This window comes from Pristis pectinata, chromosome 14 (genome assembly GCF_009764475.1).
Source record: "Pristis pectinata isolate sPriPec2 chromosome 14, sPriPec2.1.pri, whole genome shotgun sequence".
In the NCBI taxonomy this organism is placed as follows: Eukaryota; Metazoa; Chordata; class Chondrichthyes; order Rhinopristiformes; family Pristidae; genus Pristis; species Pristis pectinata.
In genome coordinates, this window is record NC_067418.1 from 14578279 (window position 1) to 14590326 (window position 12048).

A 12048-nucleotide genomic window follows, 5' to 3' on the forward strand; every position below is an offset into this window, starting at 1 on the left:
TATACAAAGTTCTTATACGCCATTGTGCAAACCAGGACTTTTGATGCGGCATTTGTCTGAAATTGTCTCCAGGCTATTCAGGAACCTGACAGCCTGGGGGAAAAAGCTGTTGTACAGTCTAGTAGTTCTGGCCCGGATGCTCCGGTATAGCTTGCCACACGGCAGTGGGACAAATAGGTCGTGGGAGGGATGAGAAGGGTCATCTATGATTCTGCAGATCTTGTGTGTGCATCGTGTGTTGTAGATATCCAGGATGGAGGGAAGAGGTACTCCAATGATCTTTCCAGCTGTACTCACAATTCTCTGCAAAGTCTTAAGGTCAGAGATGTTACAGTTACTGTACCAGGCAGAGATGCAGCTGGTCAGGACACTCTCAATGGTGCCCCTGTAGAAAGTGGTGAGGGTGGGGGAGGGCAGGTTTGCTCTCTTCAGCTGCCGTAAAAAGTGGAGACGCTGCTGTGCCTTCTTGGCGAGGGAGGAGATGTTGGTTGACCAGGACAGGTTGTCTGCTATATGTATTCCCAAGAACTTATAACAGCTGACTCTCTTTACAGTGATGCCATTGATGCACAGGGGTGAGTGGTCAGTCTGGGCCTCTCTAAAATCCACAATCACCTCCCTTGTTTTGTCCACGTTCAAGGAGAGACTGTTGACTGAGCACCAATCTGCTAGCCTCTCCACCTCCTCTCTGTAAACTGTCTCATCGTTCCTGCTGATGAGGCCCACCACTGTTGTATCATCAGCAAACTTGATGATATGGTTGGAGCTTGAGTTGGCAGAGCAGTTATGGGTCAGCAGTGTGAACAGCAGTGGACTGAGCACTCAGCCCGGGGGGGGGGCTCCAGTGCTCAGCCTGGTGATATTTGACATGGTATTTCCAATGTGAACTGACCGTATGTCTTTCTGGAATAATCCCAAGGTTATGCATGGTAATTCAGTCCAAGCAATGTAAACTAGTCAAGTTAGTCGGGTCAAAGTGGTGTGCATACTACGTAGGTTGACAGCATGAATTTCCACATGGTTAGCTCTAAATAGGCCAAGGTGAGGTACCTTTAGCATAACTGTTCTCTGACACTTTTAGTAATCAGAACACAGAAAATCATCCAAAGACACTTTTCGATGTTTAAGGAGATGATGACCAAGCTAAAAATGATTAAAAGCTTACCCAATGATGGTGGGGTAAGGTTTTCCAAGCTTTTACGCCGGATGTAGCTTTTGCTTAATATTCTTGTAATCCTGGTTGGCAACACTTTATCAAATATATAAGTAACTAAATAGGGCTAATTGAAAAAATAACTGTCACAGGGGTAGCTCAATTATGTCCCCATAATTCAGAACAAGTTACTTGTTAACTGCAACAACAATGAAATCAATGTGAGAGATCAGTATCATCTGTTGATTGATTTAGAATTAGATATGTTAGGTAGCTTGAAGTGTTTTCAAGTTAGTCCATTGCATAGTCTAAAATAAAAGGGAAGGCACTTGTATTTATATAATATCTCTTCCAACTTCACTGGACCAAAGTGCCTTACAGCCAATTAGTTGGAGTCTACATGCTGATCATTAGCAATATTTTCAGACTTCATACGATTTCTTCATGAACTGGCAAGACGAATTGGTTGCTTTGTCTTCCTCTGGGGTGTCAGAATAATGAACTTCCATTTGTAAAGTGCTATCTGTTTCTCTCTGATTCTTCACTAACTGTTAAATGACTCTTAATGGAAAATAGACCCTGAGAATGTCCATTTGGTTGAAATGCCATGTCTTTACAACTGTAGTCCAAAATATACAGGATAAGACTGGAAAAAAGGCATTTAATTGCAAGCAGTCTCCAGGTTCCATAAAGGTTCCATTGCTGAGAACTGTCCATAAACTGATTTCTCCATGTCAGAAATGTTTGTTTTCTACAGTAACTCATATCGTATATCTCCTCATGCACGTTATAATTCATTCATTTCATTTAATAATCACCCTAGCACTACCCATAATTAAATAAATGGAATATATACTGTATCCAGTCATTAACGAATGCCATGAAACATTATTATTATTACCAACTTGAAAAATGCTTTAAAATGTATGGGAGAATTCGCGTAAAGTCGTATTTCTGTAAGTCAGGTCATTTGTAACCCAAGGAGCCCCTGTATTGTCATACTGTAAACAACATTTATTTATTCTTAGAAAGGAAATCATTGTGTGTGTACAATGCTCCAAATGCATTGTTATCTTCAATACAATGTGCGATGGCTCCCTTCAGGAGTGCCGTGTTTTACTTTTGCACACTATTGTTGGGTTCTGGATTGATCCCACAGGGTGCAATACAGAGTCATTCACCACTTCGTCACTGAATTTTACAATTTGTATAACATCAGTGATATTGTAGTGCTGTGTTCAGCACAGTTATTGTTGCGCATCTTCTGATCCTGGATGATACATCATTTGGAGTTACACGAATGTTAATTGATGATAACTGCATTTTGAGATCTGCGGTTTTAATCCAAGTTAAAAATCACTTGGTAGACACACATAGATTTTTCAATGCATTGTACCAAAGAATCTTGTTAGTTTAGCTACTGCAATGTTTTTATACCCAAACTTGAGTTCTTAAAAAGATCGAATAGTCTAGTTAGATTAGGCTTAACTATTGTATCTTGGTGACAGTTTAGGATCTTAAAAGGAAAATCACGTAACGTAAGGCCAGTTCTTTGTGTGTGTATGTGTGCACATAATAATGTATTCACCGTGTGATAGTTCATTGTGATTGTAACAATAGTCCACCAGGAATGGTGAAATCTATTTGTCCGTGGTACAAGCTCTTATTGTCTATAAACTGTCCAAGTAATTTATCAATGAAGAGACTTTCCATTCAATCAAGTGGTGACCATGGACTAAACAGATCAGTAAATAGTTTTCGATTCTTTGCCTGTGGCATTTAGGGAAGCCAGTCACGTTATCTGTCAATGCCATGAAGGATCCATTATTTGAATCATTGCTTCTGGATCCAAGCATTATTTTCGTCTCACTTGAAGAACATATTTTAAGGTTTTTCTCAAGCTGTTGAATATGAGGAGACCAATTTGCACATTATCCCTCCCAATTACATATCTATTGTTACTTGACGCAGTTTTATATTGAATGTTTCTCAAGTTTTTTTGGTGCAGGATGGTGGACAGTGAATTAGACCATGCTGCCCTTGTTCATATGAAGGCTGGCACAACAACTTCATTCAACTCTCACAATGATTTGTTCCTGGTTTAAAACCAGAAAATGCTGGAAATGCTCAGCAGTTCAGCCAGCATCTGAGGCAACATGATTTGTTTTTTAGTGTTGGAGAGACAAAACTCTTTTGTTTCAGTTATGATAAATTTATCAACAAGGCCTGGATTTTCTGATGGCAATGGGGTGAGCAAAGGAGGAAAACTCCTAGGGTGCTGCTACTGTCAGATATGCTAATTTTTCTGGGTGAACAGCAATATTCCGTTGTTGTGCTTGGCAGAGGCTAGAAAGACATGTCTGAGGATTTGCTAAACAGGCAACAGAAGCAGAATAAAGTCATGTGCCTGATTTGCTATCATTCCAGCCCTGACAATATATTCAGCCAGTGGCCAGCACTGGCAAGAGATCTGCAGTGTCAACTGAACTCAAATGTTGCCAAAAGGCTCTGAGGCAGAATGGATTGTTAATGTCTTGTCAGTAGAACTAGCCGATACTGTAGCTATAGAATGTATCGTATGTGTTGCCTGAGACTCCAGAACCATCATCCACTTCACCAGACCCTTCCAAAGGTGACAAATTTCTGGAGTCTGCGCCGTCTCCTCCCTCCCCACTTCTAACAATGATTCTCCCAGTGCAGTTGAGGGCTTTGCCGAAGTTAACATTCAGGGAGTTCTATTGGAGCTGTGATAATTCATTCAGATGAAGCGAAATCTTATTCTGCAAAGCAGTCAGAAGAACAAATCTTAGCTACTGAACTTTTACTTACCCTGTGATATTCATCAAAAGAATTTGTTGCACACTTCTTCCTCTACCTTGCTCCTCCTCCTCCCCGAAAAAGATGTGGATTGTTTCAAGTAATCTCAATTAAAAATAAAAATATCCACTGTGCAGAAAATGGGTAATATTAAGAATTTAGGCAATGAAAGGCTAATGCTCTTGATGGGGTCCTTGCCCACAGAAACTGACACAGCATGCAAGTATCTGATACAAACACTGCAGGCACAGGGCTGCTAACCCGTAAGAGCGATCTGAAGGCACTAACACCTGTTGCAAAAGTACAGTTTTCACAAACTGCACAGAAGTCTCTTTCTGTCAATTCGCTTTCAACTGCAACTCAAAGGTCCATGATTTATAAGCCTGGAAATTACTCTGAGTGGTGTATTATAAATACACCACTCAGTACCACTTGTACTATACTGCACTGCTATCAAAATCTTTCTCACTAATTTTGAAGGGCCATCAATCCAGTTTAAAAAAAAACTTCACAGCCTCTTGCTTGTAATAGAATGTGATACAAGCACATATAAAATTGGCCAAAATATCGATTACTTTAATTCCCGGCTACAAATTCAATCACTATAAAATCAATAAGAGGCCCCACTGTGTGTGTTTTGAAATTATCGGCTAGATTTTCCACACAAAGCCAACTCAGGCCATGTCATTTTCCGAGGCAAACACTGATGATTTATTTTGCCATGTCTTGCTACTGAAAATGTAATGCTGCTAAACTCCAGACGCCTTATTGAGAGGAAGATGGCAGTCACATCCAGCCCCCAGATCTTTGACAATTCAAATGTCGCTAGCCGCTGTGCTAATTATTGTATCCATCTGACATTTTAACTACAATCTTTAACCATTGTCTGCTCTCCATTTTGTTACAGATAAAGATGAGTGTGCGAATGGCACACACTACTGCCATGCAAACACTGTGTGTGTGAATGTGCCTGGATCATATCACTGTGACTGTCTCCCAGGATACACCAGAGTTGATGACTACTCCTGTACAAGTAAGAGCAGTTTAGGAAAAATAAAGCTTTATGGAGCAGATAAGTTTCAGAGCAGCAAGGCATTAGTTAATATGCTTTGGAAAGCAACAGATTTGGATAGAATTAAGTATTTTCTTCAGGAGCAAACTAAGAAAGTCCCTCACTCATCTTTTGCAGATCGCTAGGGTGTGTGAGCCCATACGGTTGGACGCTGCTAATGTTGAGTGTGTTTGATCTGTGTAACCCTTCAGATGTGGTGCGGAAAATGACGCTGTGATTTAGAATTAGTATTTGCTGCTGTTAAGTAGATATTGGTGGAGTTTAAATGAGCAATTTTGAATAGAGTACTTTAGTGTCGGTTGGCTTGTGTTGGCTGAGGTGGTGGTTTCTCTTTAATCCTAAGTATTTCATTAAGGGATAGAACATGACCCAAGTGTTGAAGGGAAGTCACCTTTCTGCTGCTGTAATACAGTTTCCCCATTTCCATTATCAGAAAGCAGAAGGGAGCCCCAAAGCATCATTTGTTTCTTCTGCCTGTTTATCTGTTGCCATGGCAGGAAAAATCTCCTGCTGTGTGTTGCCAACTGAGCATGCCAAGTCAGTTGAGGCTGAGCACTCTCAGCCAGTTGAGGAGCTTGTACATGGGAAGTGCCAATCATTCCAGCAGTTGAAAGCCGATGCTTCAAGCATTAAATGAAGCCTTATTCATTTTTCAATATGTGAAATGAGTGCTGCATGCTTAATGAAGTCAGATCATTATATTGGGAACATGTCATGAGAAAATTTGCTAGATTTAAAAAAAACAACTTGTCAAATAATTTCTAATAATGATTCCTTTGAAAATTTGATTTGAAAGCTAAATGAAAATAGAAGGGACATATTCAATGAAATACAAAGCCTTTCCTTCTGCATTGCATTTAACATATTTCCTGTTGGATATTTTGCCTGCACGTTTGTCATGGTTCCCCCCAACATCTCCCTTACCTTAATAGTGTTTAGGTAGTTGGGTTAAATATTGTTGAAAACAGCCCACTGATTAAGTTCAGCACCTGACCATATGCTGACTAAACCGATCTTGAATGCAGAATGTGTACACATTTATCTGCAGTCTCTCTCTCTCTCTCTCTCACGCGCGCACACACACACACACACACACACACACACACACACACTATTTTATCATCTTTCTCATACACACATTCATACATTCTCACACAATTTCCCATGCACAGTCTCTTTCAGACACAAATACAATCCGACTCCATTCACCCCCCATTGAGGAAGGAATACTCTGTGGGAAGCTAGTTCACTAAAAATAAACCCTTAAACAACGTGAGCAATAACATCTCATACAGATATCCCATAAATGTCAGATGCACGCAAGCTTTGTTGGCTACATTGCCAATTATTGTTGCCCCATAAATTATCTATCCCTTATGTGCACTTAGACCATGTTCCGTTTAAGTGAATCATTAAAGATGTTAATAGGTTGCTCAAAATAGATTGCTGGTGCATTTAACAATCAGACTACTTGGTAATAGTATGATAAGGCACGCTTCTCGATTCCATTTGGAACTTGAACAATATGAATGCACAATAGGCGATGTATCCATTGTAAAGGGAATACTAATACTACGTGCCATGAGTGTATTTGCGTTATGACTGATTATCTGGCCATACCTTTATTTGTTGTTTATGACACAGTGATGTACGTTTCTAACTGTTATCCTTTCTGCAAAACCACAACAGCTACAATCTAACGGGAATCCATTTATTGTTAAACGTTCTGTGATGTCTTTTTGACAATATAAGAATTGTAGAATCATTGAATTGTGGAATTATTATGGCACAGAAGGCAATTTAGGCCATTGAGACTAAGTCAGCTCTTCATGGAGCAGTCCCATCTGTTCCTGATCTGTCCAAAAAGTCCTGGATTTATTTCTCTCTCAAGTGCTTATCCAGTTTCCTCAAAAGGAAACTGGATAAGCATTGCTTGATCCTTATGCACAGTGAATTTAAACCCATAATTACCCTTTGAGTTTAAAAAAGAGATTTTCTTCATGTGTCCTTTGTATCATTTGCCCAAATATTAAAATGTTTTCCTTGGTCCTTGCACCATCTACTAATCCATTTACCTTACCTGAACCAGGCATGAATTTGTGCAAATCTTTACCTTTCTTGGCCCATGGAAGAACAATACCACCTTCTCCAGTCTAGTCCTGTCACTGCAATCTCTCATCCCTAAAACTATTCCAGTAAATCTGCCCTGTACCTTTCTGGGACCTTCATATCTCTCAGAAAGTGTGGTCACCAGAATTAGAAGAATACTGCACTTGTGAATTTATTTCTTTCAGAGATTCAACATAAATACAATTTCTTCTTTCCTTCATCCTTCCCTTCCATCCTACTGCCTCCCATTCCTCAATCCCATTTATGCCAGAAATAAAAATTAGAATAATTAGGGATAGAATTGCAAAGTTGCATGAAGAAAAAGGAGTAAGGCATTTAGAAAAATAAGCAAGGGACACTAGAAGAGTGAAAGCCGGGAAAGTGCAGCTTGAGGCATGACGTTGATGACATATAGTCTACACACTGTTATTTTCTTCCATTTGCTAATGTTAGTGCAAACCATCAGCATGAATATCAAGTATAGAATATGTTTCCTGCTCTATTGCCTTAGTATGACTTGTGATGATTGTTCAGGGAGATGGGGAATATCTGCCATGTTGTAGACCTACTTGAGATCTGCCTTTTACTTGGGATGTGAGTGCACGGGGAGGAGGAAGTATGCCCCCAGCTGCTACAACATAACCATATTGAACAGTATTGGTACGCTTATACATAACGTGATAACACTTTGGGTTCAAACTTGCTTTTATTCATATATATATATAGGAATTTCCATCTGTTACTGTACATCACTTTAAGTACACTGAAAGAAAAAAAGTGTAATTTACAATAAAATTTCACTTCCATTTTTGCCACTCTGCATGTGATACAGTATATATTTTTTTGGTTTTAGAATTGTTATTGATCTTACATAAAAAGATGAACAGATTATATGTGTAATTACTTTAGACATGTCCTGATGAATATTTATCCTTGTACAAGTATCACCAAACAAATAACCTGATTCAAACAATGGAATTGCAGGAAAAGTTGGCAGCCCAGTTAGCATCCATGGAGAGAGAAACAGAGATAATCAGCCTTTTGTCAGACCTGAGATCAAGTAGACTTTTCCTTGCTCAGCCTGCACTACTTCCACTGTGGAGTAAAGTGAAATAAACCAAAAACTTAATGTGAAACTTCCTAGAGAGCAAAACACCAAACCACTCACAGAATTGTTATTTCTGTACAGGCTCGTAATTATAAATGGGTAAGGGTATTTTACGCTGAAATAAGAACAATTAATAAATTAATTAAGAAAGTAGTTGAGTCCTCGTGAGAGGTATGAGTTGGTCTGGAAAATGGAATTTCTAAGGTGTTAGTAAACTGCTGAAGTCTTTTCCACACAGCAGTGCATTCCTGCAATCCATTCCGCAAGCTTTTTTCTAAACAGCTTTCCTCTTGTGAGACCTTGCCGTATGCATATTGGCTGTTTTGTAGTTTGTGGAGAAGATGGCAGGATTGTACTTTTGTACAGTTCACTGACACCTTACAAGTTCTGCCTTTCAACTGTCTGATGTCTACGAACAGAATCCTGCCCACTATTTATTCCTCCAAGGCATGGATTATTTCACAAAGTCTCCAGAATACTCAAAGTTTAAGCTTGCTTCCCATTGCTTCATCTTGGGAGACTGCAGGCTGGAATGTGTATGGAACCAACTTGGTTTCTGAGATCTCATCAAAGTATTACTCTCATTGTAAATTTGTCTGATTGTTAACTATTAGGAGTGATGTTTCCATTGGTTGGAGGGAGATGTGCATTGCATTAGGTGGCTGAGTGGATTGACTGATGATTGATTTAAATGGAATGAGAAATAGTTGTAATGAAGATGGCTAGTGGATATTTCTGTCAGATGTTGTATGAAATAGCAGCAAATAAATAAGGTTTGCTTTTCTCTGTGCTTTTGCAAGTAGAATTAATACCAATAGCTACTCTTTGAGATGAACTCTTGGGTTTACATTACAATATCTTACTTTACTCTGCCTCAAATCCTGTCATTGCTATCTGGGAAATGCTGAGATATTCATTTAAGATTTACCTTCATAATGCATGCCATTCTCTTTCATTTGGGAGATGAGATCATCTGCAGCCAGTCAGATGAATCACTTGGAAGATGCTTCCTGTGACAGACCCTCATAGCTTGGCTGAAACCCTAATTGTCTCAGTTAAGTGAGGTCAAATTTCAATTGGGAGTTGCAATTTGAAACCCCTTTCACCTCATGAGAGTTCAGTACTCCAGGGTCACGGTCACTTTACAGCTAGTTTATTACTTTGGTTCCTTGCAAAATTACTTAATTATTTTGGTTTTAGTTTGGTAAGTACTTGCTTTTTTCCATTGGATATGAGGGTTGCTAACAAGGCTAGCATTTATTATCCTAATTGCCCAAGGGAGGGTTGTAGTGAGCTGTCACAAATCATTGCAGTGGAGATACTCCCTTTATACTGTTGATTACAGAGCTTTGGCCAGCACTGATTAAGATACACCAATATATTCTGAAGTCAGGTTGGTGCTTGAGTTTGGAACAGAATGTACTAGTTGTGGTATTCCCAAGCCCCTGCTACCCTTGCTGTGGTAAGTCACTAAATTAGTGAACCCAGAGGTACCTCAAAATTCTGAGCATGATATAAAGAGGCCTTAACACCAGCCATTAATGAGCAATGTGTTGCATATTCCAATGCTTAAATTATAGTGGAGTCTGCCACCTGCAATCCTTTGCTTAGTTTACTTTGTTGTTTGCCACTTTCTCTATTTGATGATTGGTTATCCTGGCATTCCTGGATCAAAGATAAAATTGATAATTTATGATCAAAATCCCTGGTCTTGGCCATATAGAAGAACAATGGTAGCAAAGGCATGGAAGCAAAATCCCCTTCAAATCTACTCGTAATCGAACACTCATTGCTGGATCAAAATCTTGAACTTCATTCCCAATGGCACTGTGGAAATGTTCTTTACCTCCAAAACTGTGGCAGTTTAGAAAGAACAAGGGAATATATGCAGTTCTTGTTGGGTCATTTAAGAGACTCTGAGAGAGCACATGGATGAAAGAAAAATAGAGGGTTATAAGATAAGATATTTATTTATTAGTCACATGTACATCGAAACACACAGTGAAATACGTCCTTTTGCATTGCTAAGAATATGCTGGGGGCAGCCTGCAAGTGTTGCCACTCTTCCAGCACCAATATAGCATGCCCACAGCTCCTAACCTGTACGTCTTTGGAAAGTGGGAGGAAACCGGAGCATCCAGAGGAAACCCACACAGACACACAGGGAGAACGTACACATTCCTTACAGGCAGCAGCAGGAATTGAACCCAGGTCGTTGGCGCTGTAATAGCATTATGCTAACTGCTATGCTAGACAGAGGGATAGATGGAATGTGGATAAAGTTTATGTAAGTAGGCATAACATCGTGGGCTGAAGGGCCCATACTGTGATGTACTGTTCTATGTTTTATGTTCATTGCAAGAATGAGTGAAAATAAATGATCTTGCAATTGCAATTGCAATTTTGAGCCGCAAATCAAAAATTAGACAATCTTGTGCTAAAGTCGACTGTTTTATGTGTTCCAGTGGCTCTTAATAGAATCAATACTGAAAGTTGAAAGCCTTTAGGAATTTGTGATTTTGTACAATGACCTGTCTTTGTATCTAATCGATTGACTGCTTGAGAAATTCCAGGCAGTTTTTTCTTCCCTTTTCAGTGTACATGTATGTTATTGGTAGAGGAAAAAAATAATTTGTTGTTGTAAGGGCTTTCTCCTCTCTAATTCTAAGTCAATCAATACAAACTGTTGCTTCTAGGGTGACTGGCAGGTTCTTTTTATTAGTTTGTTTTCAAAGATATGTTTATTTAATCAAACTTGTAAGCTGTGATTCTTGTGCCGCTCAATGTATGGCAAATTCTCCCTCTTTGGTACAACGTATAATGTTTTCAGAAATATTTGATATTAATGACAGCCTGGCAAGAATTGATAATGCAAGCACTGGACTACTGTCCCTTGATACTTGATTTTTGTTGTAGTTTCTCATAGCAAGCAAGTAGGAGTTTTTTTACAAAAGAAAAATAAGTGAAATGAAATATCTGCCACAAGATGTAGCAGTGAGAACAATTCTTACATTTGTTATGTCATTTAATGTTGGCAACTGCTTGGCAAAAAACAATTAAGTTCCACTGCAACTTGCAAACAGAATCTAAAATTCTTAGTCAGATGCCTGCAGCGCTGAGTTGAAATTTTGAAAGATTTTAATTTGTAAATCCCAATTTAAACCTTGATTCAAAATACCAAAGACTGTATCTGTGTGGTTTGATCAGCATCAACTACTTCATTTGTCCAGATTTTGCATTTAGTGATGAAACAATAGGGTTTAACAATTGCTGTGGTGTAGACTTCTGTTTTTCCAACAATCACTTTTCATCAGCAGTGAGTTCAAAGGGATCCCTGGCCTCCAATGACTGAGACATCAGTGGTAGAAGTATGGTACAATTAAACAGTGGTTAAGTTACTGGATTAGCATCCAAAGACCTAAATTACTGATACAACAATAAAGTTTGAATCCTATCACAGCAGCGACAGAACTTAAATTCAAGTGACTAAATAAAATTGGAGTTAAAAGCTAGTATGATTAATAGTAATCACGAAACTTCTGAATTGTCATGCAATTCCACCTGCTTCACTTATATAACAAACAATCTGCTGGAAGAACTCAGTGGGTCGAGCAGCATCTGTGGGAGGAAAGGAATTGTCGACATATTGGGTCGAAACCCTGCATCAGGACTGCATAAGTGCTTCACTTATGTATTTTGGGGTGGGAAATCTGCCATTCTTAACCCAGTTTGACCAATATGTGACTTCAGCCCAACAATGCAACTGACTCTTGACTCTTCTCAGTTCTG

The 12048-nt window shown here is 39.1% G+C and overlaps 1 protein-coding gene across 4 annotated transcripts in view; it reads left to right on the forward strand.

Moving 5' to 3' along the window:
• Nucleotides 1-12048, forward strand: part of LOC127577901 (protein kinase C-binding protein NELL1-like) — a 626741-nt gene that overhangs the window by 332875 nt on the left and 281818 nt on the right. For 3 of the 4 annotated variants that reach the window (XM_052029546.1, XM_052029549.1, XM_052029548.1), the window contains exon 13: nucleotides 4878-5003. The exons of the other annotated variant lie outside the window; for it this stretch is intronic. In XM_052029546.1, coding sequence (XP_051885506.1) covers nucleotides 4878-5003 — 126 coding nt within the window. The remainder of the gene's footprint in view (nucleotides 1-4877; nucleotides 5004-12048) is intronic. 4 annotated transcript variants of the gene reach the window in all.